The sequence below is a fragment of the Chlorocebus sabaeus genome, chromosome 22 (genome assembly GCF_047675955.1).
Source record: "Chlorocebus sabaeus isolate Y175 chromosome 22, mChlSab1.0.hap1, whole genome shotgun sequence".
In the NCBI taxonomy this organism is placed as follows: Eukaryota; Metazoa; Chordata; class Mammalia; order Primates; family Cercopithecidae; genus Chlorocebus; species Chlorocebus sabaeus.
The window spans coordinates 50,650,075-50,674,790 of record NC_132925.1 but is presented as its reverse complement, the minus strand read 5'-3'; the positions used below and the strand labels follow the sequence as shown (position 1 = coordinate 50,674,790).

General features: G+C 52.0%; 1 protein-coding gene across 2 annotated transcripts in view; it reads right to left on the bottom strand.

Annotated features, from left to right (window-relative positions):
• Positions 1-20,854, bottom strand: part of WNT7A (Wnt family member 7A) — a 57,533-nt gene extending 36,679 nt beyond the window's left edge. Inside the window, exons 1-2 of one of the 2 annotated variants that reach the window (XM_007985304.3) lie at positions 20,517-20,854; positions 15,729-15,955 (exon numbers count right to left, since the gene is read on the bottom strand). In XM_007985304.3, coding sequence (XP_007983495.1) covers positions 15,729-15,955; positions 20,517-20,587 — 298 coding nt within the window. In that variant the 5' untranslated portion in view covers positions 20,588-20,854. The other variant, XM_007985305.3, reaches the window with a different exon arrangement.
• Positions 20,855-24,716: the final 3,862 nt, after the last annotated feature.

The following is a 24,716-nucleotide window of genomic DNA, read 5'->3' as shown; positions in this document are numbered from 1 at the left end:
AGGGTCCTGAGCAGCTGGGGTGCAGGAGACAGTGTGGGACGGGCAGTCACTCAGAGCTGGTGTGAATATGGTGCTGCCACCTAGCCTCTTAGCCTCTCTGGACCTCAGTCTCCTCACCTGCAAAATGGGTTCAAGGGCTATGTCTGCTTTACAGGGTGAAGACTGACCAAAGCAACCTACGGGAAGCCCTGTGTGTGGGATAAGTCCTGAGGAGCACTGGGCAAGTTCGCTGTCATGTAGCCTGGGTGGGTTTCAGGAAAGGCACCTGGAAGAAGAGGCCCTGGAGCCCGGAGCAGGCAAAGGGGGGCCAGAGAAGGTGTTTCAGAATGCCAGGATGGAGATGGCTTAAGCAGTGAGTGAGGAGGTGGATGATTTGCTCCAAGTTGCTTCTAGCCTCAGGTCACTCTGTCCCATGCTCAGGGAGGTCCTTTCCCCACCCACCTTCCCATTCGCCTTGGAACCTCCCTCCCCAGGAGGGAGACAGACACAAACAACTTGTCCGCTGCCCCGTCGCTGCCCTCCCACCCTGCAGAAAGTAGGCCTGTCCACCTGCTGAACTGGACAGCTTCCCCATGCCAGGGCTGGCTTTGCCGTGGCGTGCCATGCCAGCCCACCCATGGCGTCCCTGCTAACTGAGTCCCATTTCACAATGTCCTGAAGGTCACAACAGAGAAACAAAAAACAATGTCCTGAAGGTCACAATGGAGAGGCAAAAAAAACAAAAACAAAAACAAAAACAAAAACACAGAGGCTCATCCAGTGTCTGTCTGCTCAGCCAAATTTCAGGTTTACAAGATGACAAGGACCATGTCTGTCACTCCCACTGTCTCCAACACCCTCTAAAATGTGTGAGGGGTGAGACAGACCTGAGTCCCAATTTCAATCCCACCAAAAGCTGTGTGACCTCGGGCAAGTCACTTAACCTCTCTGAGCCTCCATTTCCTCATCTGTTATTAGCAACTACCCTGTAGGAAGAGGTAGACATCACCTGGCACCTAGCAGGTACTTAAACAAACAGTAGTGAGCATTATAATTATAATAATTGATGAAATTATAGGTGCCACTGGGTGGTACAGAGAAGAACTTGCCCTGCCTCTGTTTTATCCATGGCCTTTATTGCTCCCTGCCATTTTAGACTTAGCTGCTGATTATCTGTTCCCCGTACCAGCCCTACCACCACGATCAACTCTTGTCAAAATGCACTTCTAAAACGAGATGGCATTCAGTTGTTATCAATTAAAATTTATCAATAAATAATTTATCAAAACCATTCAAACTGGATGGCTTGCTGAGCTGAGAACAGGGTTTGATGGTAGAAAGAAAGCAGAAAAAACTTCTGGAATCTTAAAATAAATCTCAGATTCCATCTATGTCTGCCTCCTTTACTCATCCCAGGTAAGGTGGGGAAACTGAGGCTTGGGGAGATGAGGTGACTTGCCCAGGAAGAGTTAGGATGCAAACCTGGCGGTCACCTGCTGTGCCTAACCACTCCAGAGAACTCCCTTGGACCCTGGTCACCCTCACTGCTCCGAGAACCACCTTTTTCTCATCTGTCTGGGGAAGCCCCTTCATTCAGGTGGGTAATTTCCTGAATGCCATCTCATTTCTCTTAGGAGATACCTGCAAGGGTGGTCTGTTCTACTGCTGTGGAAATGGGATGAGATCATATGCCCAATGGCATATAGTTCATAAAAAGCTGAGCAAAGACATACAAAATGTTTCTTATTCACCAGGCTCTGTTCTAAGCACTGAATATAGATCCACAATATATGGCAATAACGCATGAAGTGGGGGCTGCTATTATCTGCATTTTACAGATGCAGAAACTGAGGCCCATGTGATACAACCTGTAAGGATTCAAACTTGGACAGCTGGCCCCAGAGTTTGACCCACTCCCTTGCCTCAAGGTCTTGAGAACCATTCCAGTCCTACTGACTCCAGGCCTACATTCTTGCCCAGATCATCCATGTGGAGCCTGTGAGTGAACCCTGGGCTTGGCCACCATGGCCTGTGTGCCCTCCAGGATCAGATCCTCCATCCTGGCAGTGGGGACAGCCTGCTGTGAAGGACCTGCCTCTCCGTCCTGCCCAGGAGCAGAGGCAGAACCTCCCTCAAATCCCGCCCTCCCCTCCACCTCCTTGACCAAGCCATCTATTCCTTCATTCATCAGATATTTCTTGAGCATCTACTATGTGCCAGGCACTGTTCTAGGACATGAGGAAAGTCAGATGAGGAGTTTAGACATGGCTTTGCCTTCGTAGAAGGACAGGCAGCAGGATAATGCCACTCCGTGGCAGTTGAGGACTTTGAAGAAGGTGACACAGGGCAGTGATGGGAGTGGGGGACATCTGGGGTGGTGACTTGAGCGGAGAGGTCAGGGGGCTCTCTAGGGGAAGAGAAGGCATCAGGCCAAGTGGTAGCCTGAGCGATGGCACTGACGTGGTGTGGTCAGCTAGTGGCAGGAGCCGGTGAGCCAGGTTGGCACCGGAGGAGGTGAGGCTGAGGGCAGGTACGGATTCTGCCAGCCCTTCCTCTCCCCAGAATCAGAGAAAAGATTCCTAGAGCCACAGAAACAAAGCCAGGGGGCTCCTACTGGAATGATAGCTTCAAGGAGGATGGGAGACTTGCTCAAGGTCACCAGTGACTCAGCAAGACCAGCAGATCCCCCAGGCTCCCTCACCTCCCCCATGCCCTCCTTACCTTTCAATCCACCCACATCTCCCAGGTAAAGTTTTCATCCAGAAGCCCAGAGACCTTCCCTCCTGGGATATCCCAGATGACTTCAGCTCAGAACTCAGGTAAGATGGAACCCGTCAGTCCCTCCTGTGTACTTCTCGTTCACTGGGGGAGCCCCAAGCAAGGACTCTGCCTCTCTGAGTCTCAGCTTCCCCGTCTGTGAAGTGGGAACCCTTAGGAGGACATTGCCAAGTCCTGAAAATTAAATGAGACCTCTGTGGAATGAAGCCTCTGTGGAGCTCCCAGAAGGTGCTTGATAAAGAACGATACGTATTATCACTGAGATGAAAATGGGGAGCCCAGCTGACGCCCTCTGTGGTTCCAGCTCCATAACGATCCCGGCGGGTACAGAGGAAATAAACTGATGTCCAAGCCTGCCCAAAAGATTCCATTCCACCGCCCTATGCAGCCACTGTAAATGGTTTGCACCGGAATATTATCTGGGTGTATTTATGGTATCTTACTGGAAACCACAAAGTGCATTGTATTTTTTTTTTCTTTTGCTATTTAAAGCCAGGGTCAGAGAGCAAGCAATCTGCAGTGACACAAGCTGAAATATATGATTTGGAAAATATACAGATGGAAAAAGGTTGCACTTGCCAGCCCCATGGCATGGCAGTTCATAGCCCCTCTGGGCTCAGAATGCCACATGGGGCTGTCTCATCAAGAGGAACCAGGGAGCCTCACAATGAATAACTGGAAGATTTGGGGGTGCAGGGAGCTGTGTCTGGGCTGAGCTTGGTAAGGTAACAGGCCCACAGCTAGGGAAACTGGGGAGGGGTGTGTGCAAGCCCCAGCCTCTGTCTTTCTCCATCCAAGGGTCTCTCTCCCTACTGATCAAGGCCAGAGCACGCTGCTGACCGCTTGCCAACGGTCAGCATCTGCTCCTTCCTGGCTTCACGGCTTTGCACATGCTGTTCCCTCAGCCTGCAATTGTCTTCCTTGTTCCATCTGCCTGCTAAGGGGCAGGGAATGTAGCGCAGGAGGTTTTAAAGCAGAGTCCTGGAGGTGGATAAATCTGGGTTTACGTCCTGGCTCCCTTTTCCTGGCAGTGGGAACTTGAGTGAGTTAACTCACCTCTCAAGGCCTCAGTTTCCTCATTTGTAAAGTGGGAATAACAAAATATCTACCTCCCAGGGTTGTTGGGAGGATTAAATAACCAAATGCTCATGACAAGCTCAGCCTGCACTTGGTAAGGGACCAATAAACAATAGCTCTTACTAGATGCATTATTGGTTAGCACCATATCCATCAAGCCACGGCTCCAAAGTTCCCTACTCTGAGGGGCCTCCCAAATGTCCCTTCCCTCCACTTGTGGCCCAGCACCCTGTCCATCCTTATTTTGTATTGAATTGAATGATCAGTCTCTCGCCACTAGGCTGTGGGGGCCTGGATTATTTATCTGTGAAGCCTCAACAGTTGAATGAATGAATGTGCGTGTGAAAGCAAGTGTGTGTGTGTGTGTGTGTGTGTGTCTGCATGTTGCATGCGCACGCACGCCTGCCTGCCTGCCTGTCTACCATATGAAAGCTGGGAAGAGAACATTATAACAAAAGACTCATCTCAGAGAATAGTATCAGGAGAGCTAAAACCCAGGATGAACTGAGGCTTGCAAAAAAAAAAAAAAAAAAATGCAAACGAGACAAAAAGTCCTTTGTTAGCTGCATTCTAAGCAAGAATAAGGAAAGAATAGGTCTTTTGCTTGGGCAAGATGGCGCATTGTTAAGAAATGGCAGAGAGAAAATGGAGCTGGCCCGCCCCTTGCTTCTGTCTCTCTCACTGGAAAGGTCTTCAAATCCATCCTTCTAAGCATTCACTAGCTCACCAGACATGTGTTGCACTCTCACAGCCCTAGATGAGTAAAATGATGGAGTCCTTTTTGCAAGATGTGGGGACTCCTAGACGTAGGGATCCCCAGACATGGGACCCTCAGCCCAGGCCGTCACCTTGGGGAGAGGAGAGAGCTGCTCAAGTGACTGCCCAAGAGAAGTGGTGACAAATACTACAGAGGCAGAAGCCCAGAAATGCATCAGAGTTTCCCAGATTGTAGACAGAGGAGGGTGGACTCCAGGGGTTGACTCCTAGGTCATTGTGCCCATCCCTGGAAAAATTCCGGCAGGGGGGTACCAAACAGGAGGCCGTGAGCATGTGGAAAAGAATGCAGCCATCCCCAGCAGCACACGGCGGGAAATCACCATTTCTTTGCCGATGATAATCCCGGAGACATAGCAACTTTCTGTGTGTGCAAGGAATTTGATTATCTTCCTACATCCTGTCTCTCCTCTGATTAAACACCTCTGACAACTTCCCTCCCCAAGCAAACCCCCTGAGGCTGGTCCCAAAACCCTGCAGGATGCCTGGTCCCACCTCTTCCCCCAGCCTCTTTACCCTCCCTACCCTACGCCCTGCAGTCCCTCGTGCCAAGCCACTCTGGATCCCAGGGCTCCTGTTTGGGTCACCCAGCCAAGCCCTTCCTGCTGCCACTCCCCTTCCCCTCCTGGGTTGTGGACGGCCCCTACTTCAGGTGACCCGTACAGGCAGCTTCTGTGCTCATCTCCTAGTGCCTATTTCTCTTCCACTAGATCCTCAGAGCACTTTTCAGCCTTGTCTTCCTAGCGTGTCCCCGCCGGACAGCAAGTGCCCTGGACAGAGCCTGCACCCCAGCATTTACTGCAGAGATTCTAGTAAATATCTGTAGGATGAAGATGTGAATAAATGAGTGGACATACAAGTGGAGGAGTCTTATCCCATGAACATTTAACTTGCATAAATTGAACGAAATGTACCAGAAAAAAATAAAATATTATATACTTATATTGTGGATATATACACTTCATTCTATACACTGCATATATATACACACACACATATATATACACACATTGCCATATATACATTTTACATGTATGTGCATGCTTTCCTGTACTTGTATGGAAACACAGGTATTCTGAATTTTATGCATGATTGAAGGGACTTTCAATGGTAATGTGGATTAGAATGGATTTCACTGCCCATGGCAATGTCAGAAGTGAGGATGTGCCTCTTCTGTACCCTTGGGGAAAGATATGGAAATTGGTGATAGGTGGATATACTTTTTGGTAGATTCCAAGTTGATGTATAAACCACATTCTGAGTATGGTCAATCTGTGAGGGTCTCCAGGGTGATATTCCCCAGTGTGTGTGCCCCTGAAGAGCAGCTCCACTAGACAGTCAGTGAGTCCAAGGATGGAAATGAGTGGACCCTCCAGATTGAGTCAGCTCAAGCTGCTGTCTTGTCCGCAGGACATTTCAGCACCTTTAATATGCTGGCAGGCATCCTGACTCTCCAGGAGCAGGCAGTATAACATGCTGAGTTCCCCCATTTTAAAAGGACACCCATGGGAATGTCCTTTTCTCCTCAGGGCAGCTGGCAGTAGGCATTGGGTGGAGCCTGGGAACTGGTGATCTGCTGAGCAGACCCTGGGCACAGCTCCTCTTGAATCATGCCATAACGGTCTTTCCTAGGCACTAGACCTAGTCAACATTTTTATCCCATTTTAAGCCAATGCAGAGATGGGCAGGAGAGCTAACAGAATGGTTGATCAAATTGACATTAAAAAGATCTTGATGAGTGAGACTGCCCAGCTAGGATGGATCTCAAAGAAAATGTGCAGAAATGAACATGCGGTTTTGTATTTGGGGTGAGAAATGAACAGCAGTCACTCACACGACAGAGAAAATGGAGCACCTACTGTGCATCAGGTGCTCCCAGACCTGGCATTCAGAAGATAAACAAAGCAAGGCCTGTCTTCAAGGGCTCAGAGCAATTGGGGCCACACAAGGTAGAAAGGAGCTGGCCTGCCTGGCGGCTATGCACTTCTTCATGTGTTCCATGAGGACCTACTGTGTGCCAGGCCCCAGGACAGATGCTGGAGTTATGGGGAGAAGAGGATCAGCAGATCTGGGCCCCATGGAGCCTCATGATGGCAGAGAAGACTAACGTCAGATGGGTTCTTACAAAAGTAAACAAAGTCACTTCCAAAAGTGGTGAGCGCTTTAAAGACAACCGTGCAGGGTGCCCTGTCGGGGAAGGGTGGAGGATGCTGTCTTGGGCAGGATGGTCCAGGAAGACCTCCTGGAGGAGGTGGCCTTTGAGTGGAGACCTGCATATGCAGGAGAGGACAGGCTGCCCACCATCACTCAGCTGCTTCTCCCAAGTACCCTCTGTGCCATCTTCTGCTGCAGAGAAGAGTTGGGGCAGGGGGCTGCTCTGGTACTCGTGGTGTCCCTAGATCCACTGAGCACCCCAATGGGGACTGTATCCTCCATGTCCCAGGCACTGGATCAGAGGTCCCTGATCCCTCACAGAGCTGCCTTCTGGCCAGAGAGACAGACAATAATAACAACACAGCTACGATGTATGGGCACTTCCTGTGTGCCAGGCACTGTTCTGAGTGCAGTAAGTAACCTCATCCTCCCACCACCTGTGAGAATGGTGCCATTATCACTCCCGTTTGGTCAAGGCCCACTGTTGGTAAATGACCAAGCAGGAAGCGTCAGGGCTGAACCACTACACATCACTGCACAGATGAGCAAGTTAGAGAATATATCCTGGAGTAACAAAGTGACATAAAGAAAAATGCTACACAGTGAGAGTGGACAAGGACAGGCGGTGTACACTGGAGAGGGGGTAAGGAAGCTTCTCCGAGGCCTGACAGGTGAGCTGAGGATAGAAAGACAGAGGGAGTGAGTCAAGCTGGCAAAGAGCATCCAAGCAGAGGGAACAGTGAGGGAAAGCCCCTGAGGTGGGAGGGACTTTGGCAATAGGTCCATAAAGGAGCAGGGAATGGGTGTGCATTTTATTCTCAGAACAACAGGAAACCGCGGGAGGGTTTTACACGGCAGGATGCCACACTCAGAGCAACACGGAGAAGATGTCATGCTGGATGGCTGCATGGGTTGCAGGATGAAAGGGAGGAGATGGGGTGCATTTGGAGGTTGATGTCATTGTCCAGGCAGCAAGTATCTGAAGATGGCGGTTTGAATCGGGAGGTGGTGGTGAAGGTGGTGAAAACTGGACAGATTGGGGGATATAGTTTGGAGGTAGAGTCAAAACGGTCACCTTAGACTGGTAATCACCAAGAAAATCTAGAGCGTGGGTCCTGGGTTCCTCGAGCTTGTGTGCATATGACACGGCACACAGGCCTCCTGGAAGCGGGGAGGGGATGTCACCAATGGATAACAATGTGCCAGGCTCTTACACCCTGTATCATGTAATGCCACTACCACCCAGCAAGGTGGGTGCTTGGCTCCCCCATTCTGCAGACTGTCAGAAAGGTGAAGTACTCACTTAAAGTCATCTGCAAGGTAAGGGTGGGGCTGGGATGCAAACCTGGCCATGTGACTCTGATTTCAGTACTCACTTGGCAGCCCCACACCTGCAACAAGACAAGGGGTTCTCAAATACATAGCAGACTTGAGAATCTCACCTGTGGCAGGATCGCACAAACAGAAGAATCCCTCCAGCGAGGGGGGACTCACGACCGATTTCAGCTCTGCCACGAAACAGCCACATGATCTTGGACACCCTCTGCCTGACTCATAGCCTGTCTCCCAGGAACAAGATGGAGGTGGACACACTTTCTTTCAGGGGTGCAAAGGACCCAATGAAGTGACAGATGAGAAAGGGCTGTCTTGGCTCCTGGTCCACACTGATCCTCAGTGAAAAGACACAAGATAGAGTGAAGCCCCCCACAGCCCACTCATCCTGAGGAACCCACTCATCCTGAGGAACCCACTCACCCCGAGGCATTGCCTGGTCTAACCCTGGTTTCCCTGCACTGTGACTACAACCACACTGCCCAAATCCAATGGGAGAACCCACAGCCCAACAGAAAAATGGGGACAAAGGATGAAGAGGTAACTCATGGGAGAGTGAACATGCACAACCAGTAAATACAGGAAGAGATTTCAACCTCATCACTTCTCAGGGAAGTGCAGATCAGGATGCTGTTGAGATTGTCTTTCTCACCCACTCACTGGGCAGACATGCAGCTGGCCAGTCCCAGGGTTGGAGCTGTGCCGCCAGTGGGGGAGGAGCTTGGCACAATAGCAATTCAATCCAACCAAAATGAAGTCATTTACTTTGGGGGAAGATCTCTATATGATATATTAAACATAAATAAGCAAGGGAATGGGAAACTCCAGATTCAAGATAGAGAAAGCGTAGCCAGGGAGGGAGAGGCAGGGGAGACACAAGGGAGGCTCACAGAGGTGGATGACAAGTTGTGTTGGGGGTGAATTCGAGGGAGGTCACAGTATTATTTAAGAAAAGCAAATGACCGTGTGCAGTGGCTCACACCTGTAATCCCATTGCTTTGGGAGGCCAAGGCAGAATTGCTTGAAGCTGGGAATTTGAGACCAACCTGGGCAACACAGTGAGGCCCCTGTCTCTACAAAACAACAGAAAAGAATTAGCCAGGTGAGGTGGCGTGTGCCTGTAATCCCAGTGGAAGGATTGCTTGAGCCCAGGAGGTGGAGGCTGCAGTGAGCTATATTTGCACCACTGCACTACAGCCTGGGTGACAGAGCGAGACCTCGACAGAAAAGGAAAGGAAGGAAGGAAGGAAGGAAAGAAGGAAGGAAGGAAGGAAGGAAGGAAGGAAGGAAGGAAGGAAGGGAGGGAGGGAGGGAGGGAGGGACAAAGAGGGAGAGAGAAAGTGAGAGAGAGAACGTGAGAGAGACAGAAAGGGAGAGAGAGAGAAAGTGAGAGAGAAAGAGAGAAAGAGAAAGAGGGAAAGAGAGAAAGGGGGAGGAAAGAAGGAAGGAAGGAAGAAAAAGAAAGAAAGAGACAAAGAGGGAGAGAGAAAGTGAGAGAGAGAACGTGAGAGAGAGAGAAAGGGAGAGAGAGAGAAAGTGAGAGAGAAAGAGAGAAAGAGAAAGAGGGAAAGAGAGAAAGGGGGAGGAAAGAAGGAAGGAAGGAAGAAAAAGAAAGAAAGAGACAAAGAGGGAGAGAGAAAGTGAGAGAGAGAATGTGAGAGAGAGAGAAAGGGAGAGAGAGAGAAAGTGAGAGAGAAAGAGAGAAAGAAAGAGGGAAAGAGAGAGAAGGGGAGGAAGGAAGGAAGGAAGGAAGGAAGGAAGGAAGGAAAACAGAGAGAGAATGGAAGGAATAAAGCAAGGAAGGAAGAGAGAAAGAAAGAAAGAGGAAGAAAAGAAAGAGGGACAAAGAAAAGAAAGAAAGAGAGAGAAAGAAAGAGAGAGAGGAAGAGGGAAACAGAGAGAGGGAGGGAGGGAGAGAGGAAGGAAAGAAGAAGGAAAAGAGGGAGACAAAGGAAGGAAGGAAGTGAGAAAGAGAGAGAAAGAAAGAGAGAAAGAGAAAGAAAGGAAAGAAAGAAACAAAGAAAGGAAGAAAGAAAAGAAAGAAAGAAAGGAAGGAAGGAGGGGGGAGGGAGGGAGAGGGAGGAAGGGAGAGAGAGAAGGAGAGAAAGAAAGAAAAAGGAAAGAAAAGAAGGAAGGAAGGAAAGGAGAGAAAGGAAGGAAGGAGGGGAGAAAGAGAGAGAGAGAAAGAAAGAAAGAGAAAGAAAGGAAAGAAAGAGACAGAAAGAAAACAAGAAAGAAAGAAAGAAAGAAAGAAAGAAAGAAAGAAAGAAAGAAAGAGAGAAAGAGAGAAAGAAAGAAAGAAAAAGAGAGGGAAGGGGTAGGGAGGGAGGAAAGGAGGAAGAGAGAGAGAGAAAGAGAAGGAGAGAAAGAAAAAAAGAAGGAAGGAAGGAAGGAAAGAAGGAAGGAAAGAAAGAAAGAAAGAAAGAAGAAAGAAAGAAAGAAAGAAAGAAAGAAAGAAAGAAAGAAAGAAAGAAAGAAAGAAAGAAAGAAAGAAAGAAAGAGTCTAGAGGGAAGTGAAGGCCTTCTTATACCCCACCGCAAGGGTCACACTGTGCCTTGGTAGCAGTTGGTCAAACCGATGTGGGGCCACACACCCCACTCAAATAATCCCTGGCATTCAAGGGTCTTGACAGTTAGCCTGCCATCTCACAGGGGACTCCCTGAGCCACTGTCTCCTGAGGCTGCAGGCCCCTGTTCACTGCCCCCATAGCTCTCACATGGCCGTATCTTTGCTCTGTTGTTTCCTCTGCCTAGGATCCCGCTCACTGGTAAATTTCTCCCCACCCTCCAAGTCCCAGATGAAGGGCCATCTCCACTGTCCAGACCCCTCCCTCCATCCCAAGGTCTCACTTCTGAGAGCCCACCACACCCCCTATGCCTCTCCCTAAAGCCTGAACCATGCTGCACTCTGGTCACTCATTGCTGTGGACTGAGTCAATACCTCAGAGTGTGACTGCATTTGGAGACAGGAAATTTAAAGAAGTATTATAATTAAGTTAAAATGAGACTGTTAGTGTGGGCCCTAGTCCTATATGACTCGTGTCCTTACAAAAAAGGAGACCAGGACACAGGAGATTCCTGGGGCACATATACAAGGGGAAAGGCCATGTGAGAACCCAGGGAGAAGGTGACAAGCCCAATAGAGAGGCCTCTGAGAAAGCAGCCCTGCTGACACCTGGATGGCAGACGTCCAGCTTCTGAAACCGGACAGCACATTTCTGCTGTTTAAGCTACCTGGTCTGCGGAGATTTGTTCTGGCAGCCCTAGTAGACTAGTACACTCGTGAGCAGTTCCTCTCCCCTGAGAGATGGTCTGGGTGGGGCTACCTGGCTGAGCCAGAAAAAGCACTGTTGCCGTTGGCCACTGTGATTAGTTTGGGATGGGCACACAACCAAAAGTAAAGCCCCATTAGCTGGTCCAATCTGAGTGAATCTTAGAACTTCTGCAAGTGCTGCTAGAGAAAGGCCAAGGCTCTTTCTGGGGGTACTTGAACCTGGAAGTTGTGGCACTGCAGGTGCAAAGGCCGTCCTGCTGGTCCTGGGGTTGATGGATGCCAATGCTACCTCTGCTCCTGTCCATTTTGAAAGTCAGCACTATGCCCTGGCCCTCCAGTACCTTAAGCATACATAAGTCCCCCTTTTACCAGAGGTGGCTTGAATTCGGGTTCAATTTCTAACATGCAACGGGACTTTACCTGGTACATGCCCATTGCTGCCCCTCAGCTCTATGCAGGAAACCTGAACACTCAGAAGGGAGCCAAGCATGGGATAAAGAACTCTTCCTCTTCAGTCACAGAGCTCCAGCTGGTCTCATGTCCACTCTGAATACAAGATTACACTTCCCAGCTTCTCTTGCAGCTAGATGTGGCCATGTGACTAAGTTCTGGCCAATGATATGTAAGCAGAAGTATGGGGTGGAGCTTTGGGAAGTTTCTCTTTAAAGGCAGACAATGGGTCTTGGTGTTCAAAGTCAGGACTTGATGGCCACAGCTCCAAAGGCCAGATCCTCACCCCTGCAAGACAGCCCTTGTTAGCTGGTCATTCCCAGAAAGTGGCAACCCCATGGGGGTGAGAGCACTGAGGAGGAGCCCAGTGACCCTAAATGTGATGCTTGCTTCCTGATGTCTTGGAGCAGGAATTTCTATATATGAGGAAACCTAAGCTCAGGGCGGTTTCAGACTGTCAGAGCTCTCATCTTGACTCATCTTCCTCTTCCCACTGCGACTACCCTAGAAGTCCAGACCAGAGTGACTCCCTCCTTCCTTAGCAGGCCTTTAGGTTGTCACCCTCCCTCCCTCCTAGCTGGCCCTTAGTTTGTCACTCTCCCTCCTTCCTGGCTGGTGGCTTTCAAAGCAGGTCTCCATGGCTATCACTGAGGCTGAGCCACCATCACCTCCTTCCTAGAAGACTCAACCAGACTCCTGACTCCCACTGCCATCCTACCCTGCAGTTCATGCTTTTCCCAGCAGCCAGAGTGATGATGCTAAACCTGAAGTCGGATGCTGTCCCTCCCTTATTGTCTCCCCTTCAGAAGGTCTCCATTCCCATGAATGGAAATCCAGATCCCCTGCCCTGGCCTGAGGGATGCTGCACCATCCAGCTCCTGGCTCCCTGAGCCTTCCCCTTCAGCCTTCCTCACTCTACTCCAGCCACCCCAGGCCCCTCACTGTTCCTCAAGTCACCCCCAAGCACGTTCCACCTCAGGGCCTTTGCACCTACTGTTCCCTTTGCCTGACATGCTCTTCCCTCAGACATGCCCATAGCTCCCCTCCCTCACAAATCCAGAGCCCTTCCCTGGCCACACACACTGGAATAGGAGCCTCCAGCCACAATGGACACCCAATAACTTGGTGAATGCATGAATAAATCAACAAATATTAAAATGAATGAATGACCTTATACCCACTCTTTCATGAATCTTCTAAAATTCCTATAAGGTTGAATGGATTCCTATTCCTATTAGGGGGGTATGGATTCAACCAGAGACATGACCCTTACTGGGTCATGTATGCAAGTCAATGCATAATCTATGCATATCAACATATATTATGTTGTCACTTTTGTGGGCCAAAAATCATTTCACAGTGGCAATTTCATAAGTTTAACCTATCCTCTGGCAGTCACTCCCACACTCAAAATCCTCCAACGGCTCCCGCTCAGAAATTCAAACTTGTTAAATTGACCCTACATACCTCCTGGCTCCAGCTCCTACTTCCTTCCAGGCTCCCCGGACCAACTGCCCTGCATCGCTATCCCAAGGATTTTCTTGGGCACCTCTCTTTGCTGGAATTCCCCCAGCCACCTCTGCCTGCCAAGCCCACTAGAATGCCTCTTGCCACTGGCCTCTGCTCCTCCCTGGTGTGCACTGGCAGTATTCCTCCTCAGCCTCACTTCTACAACCATGGCCAGCTGGGGGCTGCTCAACAGGAGGGGATCCTTGTCCAGGCACTGCCCTGCACTGTAGCCCTCCTGCTGCGCCCCAGACCTCTGTGGGGACTATTCCAATGTCAGCCGATATACTGACTGTTCTGAGACTGAAAGTTATGCTGGAATGAACCCGGTCCTGAGAGGCCCTGCCACTCACTTTTGTTGACTTTGAACAAGTCCCTTTTGAGCCTCAGTCTCCTCATCTATAACATCTTACGTATCAGAAGTCACAAATTTAAAACAATGCTGGAGCCCATGCCTGGGTCCCAGGAATGGTGTGTGTGTGTGTGTGTGTGTGTGTGTGTGTGTGTGTGTGTGTGAGAGAGAGATATCTGAGTAGAAGAAAGCACAAAACCACAAGTGACAAGTAAGAGGAGGCTCACAAGACAGATTAGGCAACCTTAACTGGAGTCTCAGTGTTGATGCCACTCACTATGTGACCTGGGACAGTCCCATTCTCTCTCTCTGGGCCTCTGTTTCCACCTAAAAAGTGAGCCCTGGAATTGGGAAGAGGGAGAAGCAGGGCAGATGGTGCAAGGCAAAAGTCTACACAACAAAGATCCTGGAAAAGGCTTACCTCCGGAAAGGTCTCTGCCAACTTCACCAGTGGCCCAAAAAACTGGTTGATGGTTTGCACCTCTGTCAATCAACTATTGGGGTGGTATGGATTCAACCAGAGACCTGGCCCTCACTGGGAGTCCTGAATGCAAGTCGATGCACCTGCAGGACCCCATACTGAGATCCTGTCTGCAGTTCTGTAAGGTGCAAATAAGAAGGCACTCACAGAATATGGTGACAAAACCAGGCCTGCTGCAGGGATGGGTAAGGCCTTCCAAAAGCCAATGGGAAGAAAGTGTTCAGTGGCAAGCATGGGAGTGAAGCCCCTGCCCTCATGAAGCTGACATTGCAAACCAGTTCAGAATGGTTTCAGACAGTGTGAAGTGCTTGGCTAATGGGATGGAACTTTGAGGTGAGAGGGGACTTTTGACAAGGTTGCAAACGTCTAGAAGACCTGGACAGGGTCAGGGGCACGGGGCTGAGGAAAGGAGCTAAGGCAGAAGAAATAGCTGGTGTCCAGCATGGTGTGTTTGGGAAAAAGAACAAGGCTGAGTGAGCAGGTGAAGAGGGAAGATGGAGGCAGAGGTCAGCAGCAGCTAGATGAGCAGTGGGGATTTCATTCTGATGCAAGAAAGCCTCCAGAGGGGTTTAAGCAGCGCAGTGACATGATCTGATTTCCATGTAAAAGGATGATCCTGCCTGCTGGGTGCAGAAGGGACTGCAGGACTGCCAGGAGCAACAGGGAAATGAGATGGAGGAGCATGGGACAACCTGGGAACCCAGACGTGACAGCAGCGTGACCTAAGCAGGAGGTGGCAGGGATGCCCAAAGATATCCGAGGCTGACCTGGCTTTCAGGGAAGTTCACAGTGCAGAAGCCGGCCTGTGGCAATTTCTGGTCCCCTAATGCACATGCACACAAGCCAGAAGACACACAGCATGGCCTCCTACCACTGACCAGGGCCTCCTGGAGACCAGCATTGCTCTCTCTGACCCTTTTCCACCAGACTTTTGTTATAATTGCTTCAGAAGTCAAATGTGTGGCTCAAAACTCTACGTGTATGTATGTGTCTGCACGCACCATTCCCATAAAACAGTTTCAAAGTCAAAAGCCCACAGGGATCAAGCGGATCATGTCACAGGATTGCACAGGCTGGGCAGCAGTAGGGAGTGGTGGGGACTGTGGCAGTGAATGGGTTGCCCAATCACTGCTACAACTAAAGGGAGCTGTGTTCTCAGTTTCAGGTCTTTGCAACCATGTGGGCACACATGTAAATTATGAGTAGATCTGCTAACTTTTCAAAAGAAACCAGAAATTCCTATATTTTAGGTGAAACAAGTTTTAAAATCTGGGCTTCAATTCAAAATACAGCATCAGCACTGTATCAGAGGTTAGCATTTGGGTCACTGGTTGCTGGTTTGCACCTCTGTCGATAAACGATTGAGGGGGTACGGATTCAACCAGAGACCTGACCCTCAATGGGAGTCCTGAATGCAAGTCAATGCACATGCAGGACCCCACACTGAGGGACATTCTAGTAGGGGCAGGCAATGGAGTTCCAGAGGGCACCTGAGGGTATTCTGGTGTCCCTATAGCCTGATGTCCCTATAACCTGTAAGACTCTGCTGGGGTGTTTGGGTGAGCACATACCCACTTTCAGCTCCTTCCCGAAGACGGTGCGCTCTCCCAGTGCAGAGCAGTTCCAGCGGCCATTGCGGAACTGAAACTGACACTCGTCCAGGCCCATTTGCGAGCCTTCTCCTATGACGATGATGGCGTCGGGCCGGCTCTGGCAGATCGCCCGCTGTCTAGGAGCTAGGCCTGGGATCTTGTTACAGATGATGCTTGCGCCCAGAGCTACCACTGTGGAGAAGCCACTGGAGGGAGAGACACAGAGAGATGGAGCATTAGGCCAGCAAGGGGGCATAGACTAGGAACCCTTCCTAGGTGTCCAGCACTGGCCACCCCACTGCCCCCAGCAGTGGTCTCCCAACTTTTTTGATCCTGCACCCCAACTCATGTCCATTCGAATAGAAACCCTATAATTTCTACATAGGCTCTTGTATCAATGCGTATACTCAGTATCAGTGAAACACACACACTTGATTTTTGTTTTAGAAACAAGAAGAGATGATGTATGTCACAAACATTACATTGAGTGAAAAAGGCAAGTTGCCTTTGAGTTTATGGTAGGACGCAATTGAGATGAAGTTCAAAAGCATGCAAAAGAAACCCTATGTTGCTAGGGAATCATCTCTTTGGTAAAATTGTAAAGGCAAGCAAGGAAATGATGACTTCAAAGTCTCATGCAGCAGGTGCCTCTGAAGGAGTGATGGGCGTGCAGATGTTCACTTTAAAAAAATCTGTTTTTTAATGTATATGTAACATATACTCTCATGTATGTATATGTTTTATTATTGAAAAAAACCTTAAAAAGTAATTTTAAGTAGAAGTCCTGGCTTTTCTTCCTGCTGTCAATGGAGTACATGTATCCCACTCCGGGCATGACTGGCTTAGAGGATGTGTGTGACTATTACGAGGGCAATTCCTATCTTCTTCAACTATTCACTGACATGTATCAGATACCCATCATGTGCCAGGTACCATGCTAGGAGATGGCTGTGCACCTGACAGGCAAGGCCTTGCCCTCAAGGAACTAGGGAGGGTGACAACACAGGTGTCACAAATGAATAAAACAGGCCATCTCTGACAATGATATGTACTATGAAGAAAGTAAAGGAAGATGCTGGGATGGCAACCAGGGTGTGCAGGTGGTGAGGGAAGTGAGGGCCACTTTAGTTGAGGTGATCAAGGAGGACTTCCTTGAGGAGGTGACATCAGAACAGAACAGAGATCTGAATTGCCAGGAGGCATCTGTGGGAAAATCTGGAGAAGGGTATTCTGTGCAGAGGGAACAGAAAATGCAAAGTTCTAGGAGACAAGCTCGAGGTCTTCAAGGAATAGAAAGAACCCATGGAAACTACTACAAAACCAGGGCTTGAGATGCAGGAAGATCCTGGGGAGAGGAGACAGCTGAGGGCTGGCATTTTCTCAGGTGCATCAGGCAGCACCAGGAAGCACTGAAGGGTGTAAGCAGGACCTTGACATGACCTGGTGGTCCCCGCTCCATGGAGGAAACACCTGCGGGGTGCCAGAGCAGGAGCAGAGGGACCGGGCAGGTTAGGGTTGGTGGTGGCTTGGCTGGTGGCAGTGGTAGGGCTGCAGGTAGAGCCACTGGGCAAGTGCCTCGTCCTGGGGCTCAGCTATGGGCAGTTGTTCTGGAGTTGCGATTTGTTAGAGCGAAGTTCTCCTGTACCAATAACTTGAGGAGGTGACGTGGACCCATGCCCTCCAAGAGCACAACTGATCACTCCTGCCACTTCCCTAGGCTCCTGCCACGTGCCAGCCTTCTCCCTGCAGCAGGCACTCTGTCCTTGCTGGCCTCTCTCCCTGGAAGTGCTCTCACCCCTGATCTTCACAAGCTTGGCTTCTTGTCATTATTCACATGACCTCAAGGGTCACCTCCCTGACCAGCCCAGCTAAGGGAGCCTCCCTCCCTTCCCTTCCCCTAATAAATTTCCATCACAATCTCTGTTTTGTTTACTGGATATTCTTGATTACTCATGTTCTACTGACATGTTTTCATGTATGTGTTTTTAATTTGCATGCTCACTTGATCACTTGTCTTCTTCCTGAGAGGATGAGCTCCCTGCAGGCATGGAGGCTGTCTGCTGGTTCACTAAATGTCTACCAAATAAATGGACTGTGGCACTTCAAAGATGTGGCTCTGGGTGAGTACCTATTACATGGCAGGTGCCCCCAAATATGCATCAAATGCATCAGTAAACTTGGGCAGTGTCCCTACTATGTGCCAAGGCAGTATGGTGGGTGCTGCCACAAAGAGCAGCTCATGTGACCTTTCCACACAGCCCTGTGGGGCAGGAATCATCATATAAATTTCAAATATCTGAAAATTGAGGCTCACAGAGGTTGGAACCCAGAGGAAGGTTCTCAGCTAGCAGGTGTTGGAGGTGGGACAGCCTGGCTTTGCATCTGCATCTCAGCCCTAAACCAGAGTCTAACACACACTAGAATGCTGGGACTGTCTGAGGAAGAAGCAGTGTGACAAGATTAAGTGGAGATGTTTTGGCATCATTTGTCAGGAGGACCCTCTGAGCACCTAGCTGGCCACCAGGAAATTTCTACACCAGCAGAGAGTGGATGGATTGGCATATTGGGGCCAAAAATTCATAGGTACAATAGACTAGCCCCTAAGGGTCTGGCCTAGGTTCCCATCTCAGCTTTCCTCACTTATTAGTTGTGCGATCTTAGGCAAGTTTCCTTCCTTCTGCACTTCAGTTTCTCCATGGCTAAATTAGGGTATTGATAACTAGTCTCCACCTAATTGGCTGCTATGAAAACCGCATTTGCTAGAACATGGAAAGTGCTTAGAAGGTGCCAGGCACATAGTGAGTGCCCATAAATGTGGCGGTGGTGTTGTAATTATCACCATTCTTATTGGATCTGATTGTGGCAATAGGCTAGTGCGAGTAATAGAACTATCCGAGTGAAATAAGAATACCACAGATGCCCCACCATCAACCAGAAGCGGGTAGAGCCCAGTCACATGTGGGGAAATGGAAAAACCTTCTAGGGACGTTGAGACTTCACCCCTCATGCCCACTATATAGATGAGTAGCCCGAGGCACAGGGAGCAGCAGCGCCTGGCCTGAAGTCACCTGCAACTCCCACCTCCCCGACCTGGACCTCTCCCCACCCCAGAGGGCAGCTTGGGGCGGAAGGGCAGCGCCCTGCAGGACTCCCTCCCTCCCTCCCGGGCAGCTGGGCCCCCGCAGGGCCAATCCGGGTAGGCCGTGGCGCTGGCGGGAGGGCGGCCAGCGGGCGGGCGGGGCGGCCAGGGGAGGTTATTTTCTGCTGTTTTCTCTTTCTCTCTACCCCGCCACCCGGGTCCCTCCTCCCCGTTTCTAATTAAAAAGGAGATAAAGCCACACGCGGCCCCAGCCAATCGGCCCGACCGGCTTCCTGGATGCTGGATGTGCGCGGGGCGGCGGGGCGCGGGCCAAGATGAAGATTAAAGCAGGGGGAAAAAGAAAAGCCACCCAGACGCGGGCGAATCAATAACACTTAAAACACACCGGCAGGCTGGCGGTACTGGCGCGAGCCCTGTAGCCGCCTCTCCGCCGCTGGTCGGGCTGGCGGCCCCTGGTCTGCTCTGCACGCACCTGCTCGCGGCAGCGGCCCGACAACTTGCGAAATCCCCGCTCCAGAGACGTGGACTGGGGAAGTGACGGGGTAGGGGGGTAGTAGTGACAAAACACAAAGGATCCTCACACACACCCCCTCGCCGCAGCCCCTGCGGTCCACCACTCCTCAAAAGGGGCGGTAGGGGGTTCACTGATGGGGGGTAGAGGGGCAGGGTGTTCGAGACCTACCAAGCGGGCCCTTCAGCGCCAGAACCTCTATCCATGCCTAGACTCCCCCCGCCCCCCGCCGCCCACTGCTCCGAGCTTCACACGCGTTATGTCTTAAGTACAAAGGGTGACCGGCTTTGCACAAGCAGCTCCAGGACGCGTCCCGAGCTGCCCACTCCCACCTTCCAGCCAGAGCGCCCCCGAGCACCACCTCCACAGAAACGTTGGGTGAAGCCAGAGGGCTGCTCGCGCGCCCGGCAGCCTCTGCTGCCCAGTTCAAGGGGGCGGGGTGTCCCGCCTCTCTCTAGCGCTTGTCTCCCTCGGTGTCTCGGGCCGCCTCTTGTCCCACCTTTGTGTGTGTTTGTTGGGGGCGGGACGTGCTGTCCCCTTGGCCCGGGAAGGGGCTCTGGGAGTCTAAGGGTCCCTGGAAATCGGGTGGTGCCAAGGTTCCGAGCGGCGGTTTATGTTTTTGCCAGCGAAAGTCCTTCCCCCTGGGTACCTGTTCCCTGTTTGCACGGACCGGCCCCGCCAGCCACCTGGGGACTGCCCAGTCTCTAGGAGCGGCTGTGTCGCGCCTCCTGAGTTCCTCTCGGGCTCCGGGGACTGAGCTCCCCGAGAGCGGCTGTGGACCTGGCTTGATGTTCCTGCTAGACCTGCTGTCCCTATGCCGGGGTCCGAAGGGTCCCCGGGATGGGCTGAACCTTTGCAGCAGCTAGCCCTCCCCCAGAGTCCCTCAGGCTGGAGCGTCCCTACCGGCTGTCTCTGGTCCTGGGAGATTCCAGACTCAGACGTCCTCAGGATGGCCAGTCCCCCTGCCTATATCTCCTGGGGCGTCCGTCTGCGGGGGGCCTTTGTGCGTCCACCGCTCCCACACCGCACCCACCCGGCCTCTCAGAGAAGCTGTGGAAGTTGGTGGCCAGCAGAGGCTCTCAGGCGGCACACCTCCCTCCCCGGGCCGTGCCAACTTTGCCAAGACACGCGCGGAAAGGGCGCAGGCAGCCCTTACCCGATCCGGAGGTAGACCATGCCCAGGCTGAGAAAGAGGTGGCCCAGGCAGCGCCGCGCTTTCCGGTTCATAGTCCCGGTTGGCCGCCGGGGCCGACGGCCGGGCTGTGCTGATCCCGCGGGCCGGCCCCGGCGGGGCAATCAACATAGCCCGCCCGGGAGGCGCGGGCCGAGGCGTCCCCGGGGCCGTCTGTCCGTGCGCCCGTCCGCGCGCTCGGCGCCTGAGCCTCGCCAGGAGCGCGGGAGCCACGGAGCGGGAGGAGGGAGGGAGGAGCGAGCGCGGCGTGGGGCGACGCCGGGCTGCGCGCGAGCGACCGGTGCAAGTGTGCGAGACGCGGGGAGTGCGGGGGCGCTGCTGCCTCCCGCCCCCGCCCCTCCCTCCTTTCCCCCGTCCCTCCCCCCCCCTCCCCCGCCCGCCTCCCCGGAGCGCCCGCCCCGCGCCCCTGCGCCCGCGGTACAGGGCCGCCTGCACCAGGCGCGCGCTCGTGCCTTTCCATGCGCGCTCCCGGGGGCCCTCTCCCTGCTCTGGGGTGCAGGTGGGAGGCTGGGGAGCACAGCCTGTTTGGAGGCAGGAGGAGCCCGCTCGTCCCCCACCCGTCACTAACTTGCAGGTTGCAGGGCGAGTGGGCGTTGAGAGGCTGCCCTCGGGTGGACTGGACCAGACTCGGCCGAGAGCCCTAGTGCTTTGGTCTGCTGCCCCGCTCGCTCAAGCCCGGAACAGGGAAATGGGGCTGACAGAGCACACCCCAGTTCCCCAACCCCAGCTTCAGGGGAGGGCGCCCCCTTTCGCGGAGCGACGGGCGGACTGGCTCAGCGTATTTCTTCCCTACCCCCACCTATTTGAGGGTGGTGGCAGGGGGTGGCAGAAGATACGTGGGCAGCCCTCTCTGGGATCCTGCTGTTTGCCGACAGACGGAGTCGGGCTGAGGCCCAGGAGCCCCGCGCGGAACAGCAGTGGGGCGCCTGAGCCGCGGGAGTGTGAGGGGCGCTGCTGGCCGCTCAGAGCACGCTCGCGGCGACACCAGGCGGACGCAGCGGGTGGTGCACCTTGGCCTCGCTCCCGGGAACAGAAAGCTTTAAGTGCCCTGGCCTATCCCAGGGGGCTGACCCCCTACTTTGGTGTACACCCCATTCAGTGAGCAGGGGGAGTCTAAGTGTTCCTGGAAATTGGGTGGTGCCAAGACTCCGAGCGGCAGTTTATGTTTTTGCCAGCGAATGTCCTTCCCCCGGGTACCTGTTCCCTGTTTGCATGGACCGGTCCCGCCTGCCACATGGGGGATGTCCAGTCTCTAGCAGCGGCTGTGCCTGCGCCTCCTGAGAGTATTCCTCTCAGGCTCCAGGCACTGAGCTCCCTGGGAGTGGCTGTGATCCTGGCTTGGTGTTCCTGCTGGACCTGCTGTCCCTATGCCCGGGTCTGGCAAATCTGAACTCAGGTTTCAGCTGAAGACACCGAGGCTCAAGAGGGTGAAGGTGTTTGCCCAGAGTCAACAGCTAGTGAGTAGCAGAACCATATGGGAAACAAAGTATGCCCAACTGTAGTAATCTCCTGCACCCCGGCTTGCCTATCCTTCAAGATTGCCTTTCTAAATTACACACACACACACACGCGCGCCACTATTCAGGCATTCATTCACATTCCATATTCTGTGCCAACCACGACGGTGGGCACCGTGGACATAAGGAAGAAGAAGGGCGAGAGTCTTTCCTCTTGGGGCCAGGAAGGAGGCAGATCATAAGTGAACAAGAACAGCAGTTACAGATAGTAGACCATTAAGCAGGGTGATGGGAGAGGGAATACTGGGTGTTGGAGGGTTAATTTTAGATCTGAGGAGGTGGCATTTGAGCTGAGGCCTGAAGGACACAGCATCAGGGGTCCAGCACTGCAAGAAGGGTAGCAGCACGTGCAAAAGCTCAGGCGTGGGCATAAGCCCCAGAGAGGAGATGGTGGGCCATGATAGAGAGAGAGAGAGAAGGCCTGAGCTTGAAGGGAGATGGGCTACGCAGATCCACAAGGCTGTGTGGGCACGTCAAGGAGCTTGGATTTCAGTGGTGTGTTCAGTTGGGGACATTGGAAGGATGAAGAAGGGGGTGACTGATCTGATTTGTGTGTTCAAAAGCTCCCTGTAGCTGTCCTGTGGGAACACACTGCGGGAGTGGGAACAGGTGAGTAAAGTGCACCGTCAAGCAGACCAGAGAGGAGATGACAGTGGGGATCCAGGTGAGACATTGGTGGTTTTGGGTTAGGGTGGTGCTCTTAGAACATGACCATAAAATTATTTAACACTCCTCCCATGAAGAAGTGGGTTCTCTGTGCTCTCCCTGCGTGAATCTGGGTGGGCTTGTGATGGCTTCCACCGATAAGATGTAGTAGAAGTGATGCTCAAAATTACAAGTCTTCACGATAAAAGACAACGCAGTCTTTGTTTTGTTGGCTGGAGCACCAGTGCTGGGGCCCTGAGCCACCATGGTAGAGGCCTAGAGGCCACCAGGCTGTGAGGAAGCCCAGGCATAGGCAGAGGACACCTGTGCTTGTTCCAGCCCATAGTCCCAGGTGAGTTCAGCACTGGAGTCACCTTGCCCAGGTGCCAGAAATGTGGGTGAAGGTACCCCCACCATCGTGTCATGCTGGCTTTGTGCCTGCCAAGCTAAGGCATGGTGGACGGTGGCTGTGTAGTACACCCAGTGTACCCTGCCCAACTTCCTGAGCCCTATAACTTGTGAATATGATTGTTTTACACCACTAAGTTTGGAGGTGGTGCTTATTACACAGCAGTTGTAACTAGGACAATAAGGGTGGAAGTGGGGTGCAGAGAGGAGAAAAGGACCCAGGATACGGGGCCTGTGTCTTGCACAGACAGGACTTAAAAGGATTCAGGGGAGAGGGTGGAGGGGTACAGAAAGAGAAAGAGGAATGATAGGTGACCCCGATGTTGGCTGGAGCATTTGGGTGAATGGAGGTGCCTTGTAATGATCTGGAGATGGTTGGAGAAGCTTAGGGTTTGGTAAAGTAAATCACAAGGTCTGTCCTGGCCATGTTCTTCCTTCTGGCATTCTTCCTCCTCCTCTTCCTCCTCTTCCACCCACAGATGCAGTCAGCACAAGCCCTGAGCAGTCTACCTCCAAAGAATGTCTCAAATACGACCTTTATTTTCTGCATTCACCATCATTCCCAGACCAAAGTTTCACTCATGTCGTGAATGCTGGGATGTACTTGTGACCCAATGTCAGGCCAGGTGCTAGGCACATACCAACAGCTCAGTACAGGTGCTGGGTGCATTGGAAGGTGAGGGAGGAGGAGGAAGAAGAGGAGGAATATAGGAGGGAAGAATATGGCCAAGATAGATCAGTAGATCAAATAAACCCAGTCTCTGCCCCTCCTGGAGCAACCCATCTGAGGACTGATTTCATGATCAAACATATAAGTAGCACTATTACATGCCAGGCACTGTCATTTATAGCCTCAGCATATCAAATCACTGAATCACCTGAAAATGCCAAGAGGCAGGTGCTCTACTTGTTGATATCATTATCACAGCCATCATTATTTGATCGTATGAGGAAAGTGAATCAGGGAGGGATTGAATAAAGTACAAAATTCCCACAGCCAGTCCATGGACGAGCTGGGCTTCAAACCTAGAGAATACTGATTTCAGCACCTGCTCTTAATCTACCCCCCAGCCCCATTCGGCTGCATGTCTAATGGAGGAGGGCGAAAGACTTGGGACACTCCAGCAGGAAACAAGGTGTTAGGCACCAAGATGTGTGGTGCGCAGAGGGCTGTTGGAACACAGAGGAGCTCCTCATCCAGTCTCAGGGGATCAGGGAAGGCTTCCTGGAGGAAGTGTTCCTAAAGTGGAATCCTAAAAGAATGAACTGGTATTAAGCAAGTAGAGTTTTTGAAACCAGAGGAAACAGGGCCACAGAGGTTCAAGGTGCCTGGATATTGGGGTGTTAGAGGGAATAAGGGTGGAAGGAGATACGCAGGGAAGAGGCCCAATAGGGAGTTTAGGGACACAGGGCATATTAAGAGGGGCAGGGGGTTACATGATCAGGTTTATGTTCCACAAGGTTCATGGTGGCTGTTGTGGGAGCCAAAGGAAGAGGCAAGAGAGGAGGGCAAGTCAGGAGGTCTGGTCTCAATATTACCTGTGGGAGAGAAGGCTTACCCTGGACAAAACGGTGGCAGACGGCGGGGAGAGAA